We start from the raw sequence: 16,180 nt of genomic DNA, 5'->3' as shown, positions 1-16,180 counted from the left end.
TTTTTTTTAACCAACCCTCAACTGATTGAATTTGTACCCTCAACACTTCACCAAAGACTCATGTTGTGGGTAAGCGACTCGATAGAGATTGTGGAAGTAGATAAGAATACCTATTAAATAGAGGTCAAAATATTTGAAGTCTTATTCTACTCGGTTCGCCTAAGCCTCATAATTGTTCCCAACGAGTATGAGGGGAGTATTTCAACATATGATTTCTTATAAAATAGTTAGAAACTATCCAATTTCAAGGATCTATGTTACTGTGTCTTTCAAAACGATTTTTTCGTTTTCAAAAATATCTTAATGTATCCTTGCGAATTTCTCTAATGAATTTTGTTAAATGATGTAATTCTTCTAGGAGAAATGTATCATCAAAGAAGGAGAAAATGTCAAAGTTATCTTATGGTGAGACTCGATTTTGATTAGAGATAACTTTTAAAAATTTAGCAAATGTATTCATTTGAACAATAGATATTGTTCAAATGAATACATTTGCTAAATTTTTAAAAGTTATCTCTAACCAAAAGAAATTAGAAGACAGTTAAGCTTAACAATGATTGTTCTACTATAGTTCTTAAGAAGTTACCACCTACATTTAAGGATCCCAATTGTTTACTATCCCATGTAGCATTGGTAACTCTCATTTTAAAATGTATATTTGTGTTTTAGGAGCAAGTATAAATTTCATACCTATGTCAATGTTGTGGAAAAAATATAAAATATAAGATTGCCTTGCACTCATGTAATCATAAAGTCTTTGATTTAATTTGGACCGTCATATCAATATCCGACAATCCACTTTCTAATTTAAAATGTCACAACATTAATCATTTGATCTTGATTCAACGATTCTAACGGTAAACTACTTGATTTTTTATTGAATAAAATTTAGATCCATAAAGAGATGACATATAAAAGTAAGAAGAGCAAAATCATGAAGAAGAAGAAAAAAAAAAAAAAAAAAAAAAAAGGGAACATTGCTAGGGTTTAATTGAGTAGTATATGAAGTACTAGTTGGTGCGTCGGTCCTAAATCCAAAACTAGATACGTTCATTGTTATATATTGAAGAAAATCTTGAGTTTCAACATTTTCAATGCACTAAAATCCCCTGGCTCCAGCTTTCTTGCTGTAGTATCTGACTTTTTCTTCTTCAAAAAGAATTTATGAGTTTATTATAGATTCCAATAGGTTGGGATTGATGGGGTCAACCACAAATGTCGCAATCTTCTCTTTAAAGTTGAAGATCAGATCATGGTCATGACAGCTTAGATTAGTGAAAATTTAATGTTAAGTGCTCACTTAAAACAGCTAAGTATGCAACATTATTAATAAGAAAATATAGCATTTATGCCAAGTTGATTGTACTTTAGCATAAAGTCTCTCCTTTGGATTACTCTATAAAATATGGCAACTCCTTAGAAATATATTTGATAGCGTGACCAATTGGTAATCTTTTTTTTTTTTTTTTTTATTCTTTCTACATTTAAAAAGTCATGATTAATTATAGAATTCATGAAAATGAAAGTACACTAATAGACTCTGCATCCTAGCCTGGAGAAAAACTAAAATGATATTGGTTGAATTGATTTTTGACAAACTAGCCCCTAAATCAAAAACAGCCAGGTGGAAACCATGCAAAGTTACCATGTGAGTGATATTAATCAAAGGTTAAAAGTTGAAAGTACTTATTTTAGACTTCAATATTGTCAAAAGAAACAACTTTTACTCTATTAATTTCTTGAAAACTACACCCTTCCAATTTTACCATCCCGGACGGAAAACTTCCCCTTTTTTTTTTCATCCGGCTGGATATATAAAATCACTCAAAACTGTATTTATTTTTTTAATATGGAATGGTAAATTCTTATGAAACACATACATTTTTTAGATTATGCGTGTCTCGGTATCAGACAAGACATGTGTTGTATCAGATACCGACACATATAATAAATTAAATTATGTTATTTTTAAAAAAATTATTTGTAGTGTCGGCTTGTGAGGTATCTATATTGTGTCTGATGTTCGTATCTTTATTTATGTTTCATAGGTATATTCTAACATGAGTGATCGTAATTTTTAAGGATTATCAGGATAAAATAAAAAAAAAAACTCCTAAAAAGTAATTATTGTTTGTTTTCTTGAGCAAAAGCTACCTGCCCAAAGATGTGAGATTTAACAATTAGATTTGTATCCAACAACTTAGATACGACCCAAAGCAAGTCTCTAGACGAATGTGATTCATGTCTGTGATTCAGGGATTATTATTTTTGATGTAATGAAAACAGTACATACATTAGATGTCTCCAATGTTTTGGCTGGCTTCCATAGTCGTATATATTTTGCACATGACCCGAATCCTAATATTCTAACTAATTAATTAGATGTCTAACCCATCATTAGTCCAAGAAAATGCACTTTCCCATGAAGGAGCATAGAAATCATATCAAGATTCAAAGAATAAAATTGCAATTTTTAAATCCCACTAGCCAGCCATTTACACAATATCCTACATTTCTTTTCTCAGTTGTTAAATATGTTAAAGTATTGCTCATATATAGTAGACACTAAAGAACACAAAGGATGAAGGTTAAGTTACATTGATGGGTTGAGTGTGTCTACATTGATGTTGTACAAGACATTCATGCAAATAAAACTCTTTTACTTATAGCAAAATACTTCTATAGAACAAATTTTTAAAAAAAGAAATTTTAATAATGTATATATTTACATACAATCAATATATGGAAGTGAGCTATTACATACTTTCATATTTGATCTAAGATTATATATTAAGGGAGTTAAAACTTTTATATTTTGGGAAAGCCCAGGGGCATTTCATATTTAACTCATTCATACTTTATAGTTATATGAGATTAATCACTCATACTTAAACCTGTCACATATGATTTTAAATATACGAGACTCCATTAATTAAATCATAAAAATTAAGAAAGTTGACAACAATAATAAATTTGCTAGTAAGTTTACTTTTCATTCATTTATTTCTTATTGGTCGCAAAGTTATATATTTAGAAATATGTTAGTAGTAAATAAATAACCCAAAATTTGAAGAGATAGCTTAAAAAAAGAGACAAATTTTAAGAGAATCTAATACTGTATTTAGAACTAGAGATAGTCGTATATTAGATTAATTAATTGCTTATAAGTCAAACATGAAACAACTGTCATCATTTCCCATCTAGAATCAAATTTAAAAATAAACAGTGGTTTGCATTTAAAATTTTCTTTTAATAGTTTAAGCTCTATAGTTTTTTTTTTTTTTTTTTTTGAAGGAAAAGCTCTATAGTTCTCTTGTTCTCCCCTACAAACTTGCATTATTTAAGCAAGAAATGCTTGGTAATTCAATATGACTACCTAACCATTGTTGTCAAAATTCTGCCTTAAATCATAAAATTCAGAATTTTGTAACTTTATTCACTTTTAACGATTCAAATTCATAGCAGAATCTCAAAATATGCAAGATCCTACTAAAATCGCATCAAAATCATGAAATTCATACAAAATCCTAGGATTTTAAAGGGTTTGGAAGTATTTTGTCTACTTTTTAGTCATTTATGTATAAGTATTTTGTGGACTTTAAACTGAGTCATTTATGACTATATACAGTTTATAACATATATTAACATTATTTTTGTTTTGGTAAAATCCATCAATTTTGATTGCAATTTTACGATTTTTTATATTGATTCTACAAAAGTAGTTGAGTAAAATCCTTCGATTTTGATTACGATTTTACGATTTTCGTTTTTGTTCTTCCCTTTTAACCTGAAGAAAGATCCCAATTTTGACAACCTTAAACATAACACTTCAAATATTACAAAAACTATATTGAATTATTCACAAAAAAATCATTATCATTAACATAGTTTTACATCATGTAGCCCATCCCACTTAGTGGGATAAAACTTTGTTCATCAATCAACAACAAGACTAACTAATTAATTAATAAGTCACAAAGAAATCAGAAGAGAAAATGAATACTAAGAAAGTACTTCACAAACCAATACAATTTCTTGAGGAAGTAATTCCACCATCAACAACTAGATTATGACCACTAACATACTTAGATTCATCACTAGCAAGATAAAGAACAGCCTCAGCAATATCTTGAGTCTTTAAAGTTGTTCCTCTCAAATTACCAATCCCTCTAACAAATTCCTCCATTTTCTCAACCTCTTCAATTAAAGGCAATCCAAAATTGATTCCTTCATCAACTTCATCTTCTCCATTTCTCCAAGCATTCACAAGCATAGATGTTGCAACACCAAATGGAGAAATGCAATTAACCCTTATACCATATTTTCCCAATTCACAAGAAGCATTCTTTGTTAATCCAACTATAGCATGCTTTGAAGCTGTATAAGCATGTGGACCAAGTCCTCCTAAAACTCCAGCTACACTAGAAGTGGATACTATGCATCCATTTCCTCTAGGTATCATAACCTTTGCAGCATGTTTCATACCTAAAGCAACACCTTTAACATTAACATTCATGACTCGGTCGAATTCCTCGGTGTCGAAGTTCACAATGCTTTTGTTCTTGGATTGGTTTCCAAGAAAGCCAGCATTGTTGAACATTATGTCAAGTTTTCCATAGTGAGAAATTGTTGAAGTGACTAAATTTTCAACATCTTTTTCAACACTAACATCACAATGGACATAAATAGCTGATGGAGAGAGTGAATTTGCAAGCATGATTCCAAGTTCATCTTCAACATCACCAATTACCACTTTTGCACCATGTTTTACAAAAATTCTCACCGTTGCTTCTCCAATTCCTCTAGCTCCACCTGTTACAATAGCTATTTTTCCTTCCAACCTATAACAATATCAAATATTTCATAAGATTCATAGTTAATTAAAAATAATAACACTATTCATTTGCCAACGTATGTGCATAATCAATATGAGACCATATTGCTTTTTGGGATAACAAGATTGAAGATTATGGACTATCAGTTGATGGGGTGGAAGAGACATATACTTATCCAATATGAAATTTTTCATTGTAAACCAAACTTAGTAAAAATAATAATAATAATAATGATACTCTCTGCTGTCCTATTTACAAGAAACAATTGACTTTTCAGATACATTGAATAATTTACGTATCTGGTCTAGAATCTAAACCAAATACATAATTTATTCAATATATCTAAAAAGTTAATTGCTTCTTGTAAAAAGGATCAGAGGGAGTAGTAATAATAATAATAATAATAATAAATTCAGGGTAAATAGAAAATGACATTAATTATGTTACTTTGGATATAGAAATTTTAGTACCTCTTAGGTGAAGGAGGAGAAAATGTGGTGTCTGTAGAGTGAAGAGAAAGTTCTTGAAGGGGTTTCTCAGACATTACACCCATGGTTGAGTTGAGAGGAAGTAAAAAGGAAGAGAAAGTAGGAGAAGAAGAAAGCTTTGATGAATGCCAAGCACAAGTGTTTCAATAGCCTATGTTATATATATACTTGGTTTGGACAGTATATGGTATATAAATTGGAATAATGAACAGTTGCATCTTTATATAATTTTTTAAATGGATCTCTCACATTGCCTTATAATTATTTTTTAATATATAGTCAACAACTAAGTCTTAAAATTCATTTTTGCATGTGGCTTCTACATCATCTTTTTTGTAAGTTCGAACCTAAGTAAGATTTGTTCTTTTTGACTTAAGTAATATTGGTTCTTAACTGCGACGGAATGTGACCATATATATATATACTATGTTTGTATTTTTGAAGAGTTTTATTTTTTTTCTTGTCCTATATATTTGCAAAGAAAAAACAAAAATAATCACAAACAATGAAGTTTATTTAATATTTTAATTTTAAAATTATAAAAATATAATTTTCACATTCAATGTTGTTCTGGACCTACTAGAGCGTCAATTCCATGGAGACATATGGATCAAAACGCTCAAGACAAGAAACTACAGCTTGAGTGAGCATATTAGTTCCGATGCACATTACCGCACATACCGCACATAAGCACCCCCATGTGCTTCCTGCATCATACATGTGGCCTCCAACAGCTCCCTGATGAGGTGCTGCATTTCACAGAAGTCGTTAGCGCCTCTTTATCCTATCTAAGAGTGATTTCGCGTCACCTTCAAGGTACGATTTATTTCCTACACACTTTTACACATTTAACCTCATTTCCTACTCTGGCCTAAGCGTTGGAGTGCTAATGTGCCTGCAGACACCTTTCGTTCCACCGTGAAGACCGCACCGCCGCCGTGTTTGAGCACTGCACGCCACCATTGCCTTCATTTGTTCATTATTGGACATATCAAATGTATTCACACTTTTTTTTAGATAAACAAATTTAACCTATTCCATTCATTAAATTCGTCATAATACATACTAAAATATAATCAAAAGTGTAGTGAGTAGCATAAGTGAGTGTCGCTCTATCTAACAATTGAACAATATGTTGTGATGCATGTCCATCATTCTGACCCATGTTTACTCCATCTTCCACGGAACCTGTTGCTATTCATGTTTGGTTCTGCTGTTGTTGATGTTCATCCGGTTGTGGCAGATCACTTTCATGCCTTGTTCGTCCGCTATTTAGTGCTCGAGCAGCCCTCGATATTGGTTCAAGTGATCCGTTGCTAAGTGTAAAGCTATCTCCGGCCGAGTTTCAACTTCTTCCCATAGCTTCTTATTCCTCCTTTTGCATATACACCATATATAACACTATAATAAATTGAAGAATATTGTTAGGCCATCGATCGGCTTACTTGGAGAGCCCTGGTACTTTTATCGATGTTAAATGGACACCCCTCCTATAAAGGTACCTACCTATATATCATCTTGTAGAGGTTTGCTTATGAACGCTCGTAATTGCTTTGTTCAATTTTTCTATGTGAGCTTGGACATAGCAACTCTCTTTGTGCTGAAATGTGGAGCTTGGACATATTGTGTTAAGAGTCTCACATCGGTTAGGAGTTGGCCTGACAATTTGTTTATAAGTGGGGGCAATCTTCACCTCACAAGCCGGTTTTGTGGGGTTATGTTAGGCTCAACCACCATTTCTAATATGGTATCAGAGTCTCTTCACGATTCTTTGGGCCACCTGTTATCAGGTTTCCGTTATCAGGTCACCCATCATTTATGTTCACGCTTCAGATGTGTAATCCTCACGGGCCAATTTTTGTTCTTCCATGCTTGCCAAGCAAGCTACGATGCTTCCTTTTTTATGTCTTGGTGAATGCTAATTGTAATTTTCTTTTTGGCCTCCTTAATAAATTTTAGAGGTTCTTCTACTCCGTTAATAAATTTTTCTTATTATAAAAAATAAACTTGCAAATTTACTCAATAAAAAATTTCCAGCCAATAATTTGTGTTTTTTTTGAAATATATAGTCTACAAAAATATAAAATGCAATAAACAAGACTTGCTCATATCCCTAACAAATAGCTCGATTGCAAATGTCAATATTGTTAGGTGGAACATTATCATCCAAACTCAAACATGAGACTTCACAGTTGATCTCAAATTGTTTTTTCGATGTAGTTGATCTAAAATTGTCACAACGAATTCTAAGTATCCCTTATACTCTCTTTGATAATAATATTTTTCTTATAACAAAAAAGTGGCTTAAGTGACTTATGCAATTAGCACTATTTAAAAATAAAGTGTGAACATTATTGAATTAGAAAACCGTGTAGGAACACCTTTGGTGACCAAGAGAAAGGAGAAAGAGGCCATAAACACCACTACTAAACTAAATGACAAAAATGTCTTCAATTTGTATTGCGCTTCTGGTCCCAAAAAACATATACATACTCATAGAAAATTGCAAATTGATGATGATAATGCATACAATTGAGTACTATTGACCCAGTTTTAACCAGGCCCAGCACTATGTTGTGCAATACATTATCTTCATCTTCTTCCTAAAGGACCATTTTTGCCCAGGATGTGACACTCTAACTTATTTAATATATGCCTTTTTCCTCAATTCTAAACGTGTTCTAAACACTCAAATCTGAATTTTTTATGGAATATTTTTTTAAACATAAGTGACTGGATAGTATTTAAGTTCCCAGGAAACCTTTTATTTTAGACTCTAAAAAATAAGTAATATATTTTATTTGCAATATATATTCTTCAACATATTTTACGATTCTTAAAATACCTTTGTGATTTACTTATTTGAGTCGGTCATATAAAATTGAAAAACATGTTTCATTTTATTATTTAAAATAGTGTCAAGACGGATACATATCAGTATTTCCGTTTTTTGTCAAGTAGTTTAATGATTAGAAATTCATCCTTAAGATGAATAATTGAAGAATTTGAGGTTTAAATAGTGTCAAGACTGATACGTATCCGTCTTTTTTTTTTGTCAAGTAGTTTAACGATTAAAACACCACCTTTAAGGTGAATAAGTGAGTAATACGGGGTTCAAACCATGATCCCTTCATATATAATGTGGTGTCTCTATAAACTGTTTATTTCTATGAGGACATTTTTCCGCTTTTATTGGCACGACAGAATAAATAAAATAATCAAGTAAAGAGTAAAATTGAAAGAAAAAGTGTTACACCGAAACAAAACATTTTCTTATATAAGGTCAAAATAAAGACTTTTATTGTCCAATATTGTTCCTGTTGTTGTGAATTGGTCATATTATAGTGAATTATTTATATTTTAATGAGATTTAACTCATTTTTTAATTGTTAATTTAAATAATGTTATAAAATAGTTTAATGAAGAGATAAATTTGGAAAAGGAAAATCAAGTCTAGAAGGGTAGATCATTTATATATTGTTAATGAATAGTTTTAATGTAATAATCTACTACCTTCTTGGCGACAAGCTCAAATTCAACATTCGAAAGTTGTAGATCATGTACCAAACGTATAACATGTAAAAGTCTCTGAGCTTCTTGGCACTAGCCCATTGTTTCGTACTTTTAAAGAATAGTCTAATGTTTTATGTTCCCTACGTTTATTTATTTTTTGAGGGATATGTTTCCTACATCTTTCCATCATTATTTTCTTTCCGATGAATTTCCTTCATTCAAACTAGTGTTAGGAGTTCAAACCCCAACCTCTACATATAATAATGTATGTCTTTGTCAACTGAGCTATTATGAAACATGTCATTCTCAACCTTAAATACATGGTTTTGAAACATGTGTGTCATTTACATTTTTAATTCACGACCTTAAATTTTACTCTTGCACAAAAACATTATGTAATATCATTAATAAAAAATGTAAGTCCCCGTAACTATAGCTTAGTTGGTGGAAATATTGTAATATATATGTGTCGATGTTTGAATCCAAATTTTTTAACTTATTCATCTTAAGAGGTAGAATTATAGTAACTAGACTATTTGATTAAAAAAAATACAATACAATTGGTATCTTCACCACAATTTTGAAGACTAAACATATATGTATCCAAAATAAAATCAACTATTTAATTGTACAAATTTAAGTCAGATACTAAAAAAAATAAAAATTAGAAATTGTTGCGCAACATGCATCCGGGGCTTTATATTCCATTTGGTCATATAGTGACCTAAGTCCTAAGATGCTTCATTTGATAACATGAACTTAAATTTTGCTCTTTAAACCCGTCAATTGCTCACAGACCCCTCAAACAAATTTAGGGTCAAGTAACTTGAAGGGCCCATAGAGCAGTTTTCTCATTTGGATGTTATACCTCGCACCCCTACAATTAGCCATTTACCCCTACAAATCACACAAAAGTCTATTTTATCCCTTTTGTAATTTGAGTTCACCCCCACAAATTTTTGTTCTGAATTGAATATCAAAATCGTTAACCGGAAAGGTAGAGGGAAGGTTTCCAAATACTTCAATCTTCTAATCATCTTTCAAAGGTTAACATGTGATCCTTGCTTCCTGTTGGTGCTAACCCTCGGCTTGAGAAGACCTAGCAACCGCTCCTCCAGTTTCTTACCAATAGGTTGGGCTCCTAGGGGAACAAGTATGTCAGTCTTGGTTGTAAAGTTGTCCTTTTGAATTCCGTCCTTAATGTTATTCCCATCTTTTACATGTCTGTTATGAAGATGCATGTCCAGGTTTGGAAGAAGATTGTTCGCCTTTAGAGGGATTTCCTTTGGGGAGGAGTCAAGAGGAGGAAGAGTATCCCTTGGGTCTCTTGGGAGGTTGTTTGCAAGCCTTAGAGTGAGGGGGGTTTGGGTGTGAGGGACCTCCGTCAGGTTAATCTTGCTCTTTTGGCCAAGTGGCGGTGGCGCTACCTTTTAGGTGATGGTGGTCTTTGGCAGGATATCCTTACCGCCTGTTATGGGGTTTGCTATCCTTCCCCTCACCTTGGTGGTCGACCTTCGGGCCTTCGCGGGGTGTCCTCCTGGTGGTCCAATATTACCCTTTTGGGTGGGGAAAAAGAGGCGACCGAGGATTGGTTTTCCGAAGGGGTCGTGAGGGTGATTGGAAATGGCTTCTCAACCCACTTTTGGCATGATCCGTCGTGCGGGCCTGTTATCTTTAGAGTTAGGTTTAGGAGGCTTTTCCAGCTCTCTCTCCAAGTGGACGGGAAAGTGGGGGAGTTAGGTCACTGGAAGGGGGGATTGGGTTTGGGACCTTATTTTGAGGAGACCTCTCTTTGTCTTGGAATTGGGCCTGCTTACTGATCTTCTTGTTGTCGCGTCTAGGCTTTCAAGAGTTGAGAGAGAGGACGAGTGGTCTTGGACCAACAGTCCTGATGGTCGGTATTCTGTGAAATCGGCCTACTATCAGCTTTTAAAGGGTTTGCCGACTTCGGGTACCCCTGGAGGGATGACCTTGCAGGCGGTCTCTAGGGTTTGGAAGTCTTGGGCTTCGTCTAAAGTTATTGTTTTCTCGTGGCAACTTCTCCTAGATAGAATCCCTACACGGAACAATCTTATTAGGCGTGGTGTGCCAATTCTTGTGGACAGGGTGGGGTGTGTTTTCTGTGATAGCCAATCAAAATCGGCGGTGCATTTGTTTCTATCCTGTCCTTCCTCCCTTTCAGTGTGGTATCAGGTTTCTAGGTGGTTGGGTTGGGATTTTGTGATGCCCATGGGGTTAGCCCAGCAGTTTCAGGCCTTTACGGGTTTAGGAGGGGGGAGGAGAGTTAGGTTAGGTTTGCTTCTTGTTTGGCATGTTGTTATTTGGACCATTTGGGCATCCTAGAACGACCGTATCTTTGCTGGTGGCTTACTCCGTGAGGAGCCTGTGGTGGACAGAGTTAAACTTTTAGCTTGGTAGTGGCTCCTGGCTAAGTGCCCTGCTAGTTCATTGATAGATATTTTAGCAAGTGTACTAAAAACGTATCGAAGTAATAAAATAAGTTCATATCCACGAGGACTGTGTTAATCTCAATTTAGCAATAAAGTAAATATTTAGGATGTATAAATTATTTTGTTTAGATTTGATTTGATTGCATAAAATTAAATAACATAAAATAAAGATTCGGTTTGAAAATATAGATTTGGTTAGAAAATATGAAGAGAGATGAGATCAGGTCTTTCGAGTCATCTATGTTTCCCTAATTGGTATACTGCACCTATTCTTATGAATGATTTTCTAGTTCCACGATAGTTAACAAAATAGTCCTAATCAATCCCTTGACATAGAACCCTCTTCTCAAACTACAGTCCCTAATTCCTTAGGTGGTCTAATAATCTTTGAAGGTTTAAGCACGTTAACCTAATATCACTAACAAACGATTATCCATTCCTAAACTAACCCTGTTTATTAGAACAATTCAATTCTGTCTAAGTAGAAAGCTATGGTCAGTAGTCATTCATTCTCACTAAATCATGTTTATATTTGATTAGGATATAAAAGCATTAAGAACAATTGAATTGAATAAAAACTAGATTGTCATTCACAGTAAATAGAGTTTCACAGCAACATGGTTCAATTAGGGTTACACAGAATCATCTCAGACTTAATCTCTGGAAATTAGCTAGACATGATAAAAGAAATAAACAACATAATAAAAAAAAATAAACTGATAGAGTTCCGTCGTTGCCGGCTTGCTCCTGAATTTTCTTTCAATCGGTGTTGTTCTTTGTTTTCATCTCCACGTGCAAGCCTTATTTCTTTTTCTCCTGTAGCGTGAATACGGCTGCCTTTCTTTCCAAATCGTGAATCTCCTGTACCAAAAATGATGTCACCAGCGTGAATCCATAAAACATGTTGTGCAGCCTCCTTATATAGTCTTATGTAACCTAATTTTCCAAAATCCAAACATATGTTACGGTTCTTTTTTCTTTTTTGCTGAAGCCACACATTTCCTCCTTTTTTTAGTACAATGACATATGATAACATCAAGCCCATTTGTTTCTTCTTTTTGCACCTTCCATGTTGTGACATTATTTTCTTTCCTTTCATTTCTTTCCTTGTGCCACATGTCCCTAAAATCGTGTCATGAAATAGCCATCGTGACACGTTTTAACCAATGTCGAATAAACCTCATCATGTGCTCTAAATCGTGACACGTTTTCAACAATCGTGACACGATTTTGCTTTCTTCAAAATCTTCTATTTTTCTTGCTTTCTTTGTTGTTTAAGCTTGCTTGTGAACTCAAAATATCATGAAAATGACACTAAAAATAGTGAATGACTGACTGTCATCATTCATGCTCCCTCTATGAGTGGGAGGTGCAGCCCATCCTGTGCTTGAATCAGTAGGGTTTTGTGGTGGTTTGTTTTTCCTGGGGTTGCTTGCGGGGTGGGGTCGTATCTCCCCTTCCTTTCAGGTGTGGCTTTTAGGCTATTTGTGTTGCTTTTGGTTTCATGCAGGTGTTTGCTGAGCTTGCCGCTGCTTTTGGTATTCGGCCTCTTCGGGTTTGGTGGTTTTTTCTTACTTGGTGTATTTTGTTCTGTTTTTTTTTTTTTTTTTTGCCCCTCTAAGGGGTTGTTGTGGTGAGCCTCCGGTCCCGCTTGTGGGGTTTGGGGTGTTTTCCCTTGTGGTGGATTGTCGCTTGGCGATTACATTTGTATATTATGTACTTGTTTCTTTTTCTTATGTTTATATATATATTTTGCCATTCAAAAAAAAAAATGTGATCCTTGCATACCTTGGTGACTAAATTGAACAGTCTCTCTCTACTAGGGCCATGGAGTTTGAATTATAATTATAACCTAAGGCATGAAAAGGGATAAAAATCATGGATGAGAAATATTAGGTCATGAAGGGAATTAATTTATGGATTGCAGATCTTCCGAAAAGAAAAAAAAAATAAAGATACTAAACAATGAAAGGAGAGATGTATTTGCCATTGCTTTGTGATTGAGATGTCAACGAATAGAACAAAGACTTTATGCCTTCATGTTCGTATTGACCAAAAGATCTACAATAATTTTGTATAATACTTATGAAAATTGATTCCCCATAATACATGAGTGTGTGTGGAGGAAGAAACAAAAAAGAGTAAAATGGCCGTTGAATGACATTGAGGATTAGTGAGAGGGAGAGTGAAGTTTGATCACACAGAATTAATAGAATCTGCAACTCCAACAACCTATCATCTAACTTTCCCGTTCACAATTTTGGCTTCCAAAAAATATTTTGCGGGGTAAAGTCAAATTAAAAAGGGTAAAATTAATATTTTTTCTGGTTCGTCGGGATAAAAGGTTAATTGTTAGGGTACGGGTATAATTTCCTTCTCATTTTTATCACCTTTCCTATGGTTCACAATTAGAATAATCAATCCAATATCGATCATTTGCTTGCTATCCACCGGTAGTTAGTAAATTACTAATGTGGATGGCGGTTAACACAAAGCATTAAGCTTTAACTTTAAATGTTTGACTATTAGTTTTCCCACCCTATTCATTTCTTCGCGCGCCCTATTTGTTTTCTTCCAAAAATGTCCTTGAAATTTTTGGATTTCATAATCCAAAAGGGTGAAAAAATTAGTTAAGGATTTTTTTTCGGATTTTGTAATCCGAATATCACAAAAAATAGGGCGCGTTACATGATTTTTTTGGATTACCTAATCCGAACACCCCCTTACTCTCATCCTTCTATTTTGGGTCATTGTTACATGTTCTTAGTAAAAAAACGGGTTTTCGGGCTACTTGATCGGATTGCTCTGAAACTTTCCCAGAAAATCAGAAAAAATTCAAGGAAAAAATCATAAAAAAATTCTTATGGGACTCTGCCCCTCAAAATCCAAAATTCCATCGTTTAGACCCATTTTTCATTTTTTTTTTATATTTTTCATATTCTCAGAAAAATTCGAAAAAAATTGCAGTAGTTTTATTTGATTTTTAGAATTTTTTGTGGTATTTTTATGATTTTATTTGACGGGTTTTTATCATTTTTTAATTAGTTTTTTTGTTGTTTTTAAAAGCAAAACTCAAAACTGCTGAAATGTGAGAGAGTCTGATGGTTGGTTATACATAAGCATTGTCCGGATTTTAGAATCTGAATTAGTGAAACATGAATTCGGATTATGAAATTCGAATTGCACAAGGACATTTTTGAAAAATTTACAGGGTGCATCAGAATGTAATAAGGTGGGAAAAGTAATAGTCTAAATGTTTTCCAATTCAATACATTATCAATATCAGGGCCAGCTCTGTGCAAGTGTATCAACGCCCTTGGAAGAGGGCCTCAAACTTAGAGGGCTTCAAAATAAAAATAAAAAAAGGGAAAAATAATTTGTACCTACGGACAAAATACGTCACTAAATGTCATTTATCTGTAGGTAAAAGTCCGAAATTCAACTATTTTACTGTCCATAATACATTGTCCGTAAGTAAATGTCTATTTTGTCGGTGGTTAAAAGTCATGTTTGAACCATTGTTCGTATATTTAACTAGAACGTATATGTTTGTCGCTGTAAGTGGTGTTGAATTTTTTTTCGATACTTTTTAAATTACAATTGTCAAGATTATAACGGGGCCTCCCAATTATCGGAGACGACCTTTTACATTATGCTTGTTTTTCATGGTTAAGAATAATCTAAACAAACTTATTTTGTTTTTATGTTTTTGGCTGTAATCATGGCTAATTATGATCTTCAAGAAGCTTATTAATTCATATTCATCATTAACAATTTTGGCTAAGCACTTCCTACACATATAAACAATGTATCCAACCTAAAACAAGACTGCATTACTTGTTTTAGTGCCTCTTTTTCACGTGATAAAACACTGTTTGCTATCTTGTTTTTTTCCCTTACACAATTTCGATAATCCTAAGTATGTTAGGTACACACTGTTTCGGTATTTATGTTGTTAACCTCCACAAGATAACGTCGATGTTAAATTAAAATTAATTGTTGGTGGAAATGAGCTAACATATAATGAAGAGTAAAGAAAAAGATAAACAACGTTTGTAACAAGCAAACTTATTCCCTAGGCTCAATCCTAACCGTTCTGGACCTTTGTACATCATTCGATCACTATTATAAACAAAAATTTATATTTAAGATTTATTTAATTAATGATGTATATGATCTTTAATATAAACCATATACACCATTTAATAAATAAATCTAAAATATTAATTTTTACTTATAATAGTGACAAACTTTTTAAAACATGTCTCCTTATACATTTGAAAGTATTGTGGAACTATTTTAGTGAATCCAAATGGTAGCCCCAATCCAGGTTAAGGGATTAAAGGTCTTGTAGCTTATGTCCCTCCTTCCAGCTCTAATGTTCCGACCTCTACAACACCGTGCTTTTGAGGTATTGTCATTTTTGGATGTGAACCCTCATGGTTACATCCTTTGTAAAAAATGTCTCATTAGATTAATAAACGTAGGTGTTGTATATAAACTACTTTTAGCCTTGATTTCCATGCAATGTGTGACTATTTTAGTGTACCTGAACACTAGCAAACAATACCAACGGCTATTGATTCAAGTCTCAAAGAGCATAATTCCACTTAAACAAGGTCTTTGAATAGATATTAATGTACTGAAAAGGAATGTCCCATGTCCCACCAAGTGGTTTTAACAACAACAAAAAAATGATCACAAATGTTTATGTTAATTTTTTGAAGAACAGCAAATTTTAAAATAATAAGTTTTGATTAAAATTCGTGAACAAATTTTATATTTGATAATCTTATGCGCAATTTATTTGAGGTTATCAAGTATAAAACTACTTGTTAGAAATGACAAACATTCCTTTATTTTTTGTCTTGAAAAATATAAAGCAAAATTTCAT

General features: G+C 33.2%; 1 protein-coding gene across 1 annotated transcript; it reads right to left on the bottom strand.

Moving 5' to 3' along the window:
* Positions 1–3,855: 3,855 nt before the first annotated feature.
* Positions 3,856–5,472, bottom strand: LOC11416993 (short-chain dehydrogenase reductase 2a). Its single transcript, XM_003623445.4, has 2 exons — positions 5,306–5,472; positions 3,856–4,841 (listed from the first exon to the last, which is right to left on the bottom strand). The coding sequence occupies exons 1-2, from the start codon at positions 5,386–5,388 to the stop codon at positions 4,016–4,018; spliced, it is 909 nt and encodes a 302-aa protein (XP_003623493.1). The 5' UTR covers positions 5,389–5,472; the 3' UTR covers positions 3,856–4,015.
* Positions 5,473–16,180: the final 10,708 nt, after the last annotated feature.

Source organism: Medicago truncatula, chromosome 7 (assembly GCF_003473485.1).
Source record: "Medicago truncatula cultivar Jemalong A17 chromosome 7, MtrunA17r5.0-ANR, whole genome shotgun sequence".
NCBI classification, from domain to species: Eukaryota; Viridiplantae; Streptophyta; class Magnoliopsida; order Fabales; family Fabaceae; genus Medicago; species Medicago truncatula.
The sequence above is the reverse complement of the archived record's forward strand: the minus strand, read 5'-3'. Positions and strand labels throughout refer to the sequence as shown.

What these genes read in the sequence shown, in the direction of transcription:
- LOC11416993 (XM_003623445.4), bottom strand. Translation starts at nt 5,388, where the DNA reads ATGGGTGTAATGTCTGAGAAACCCCTTCAAGAACTTTCTCTTCACTCT. An exon ending in TCTCCTCCTTCACCTAAGAG is followed by an intron (nt 4,842 to 5,305) that starts GTACTAAAATTT and finishes ATATTGTTATAG; the next exon opens with GTTGGAAGGAAAAATAGCTA.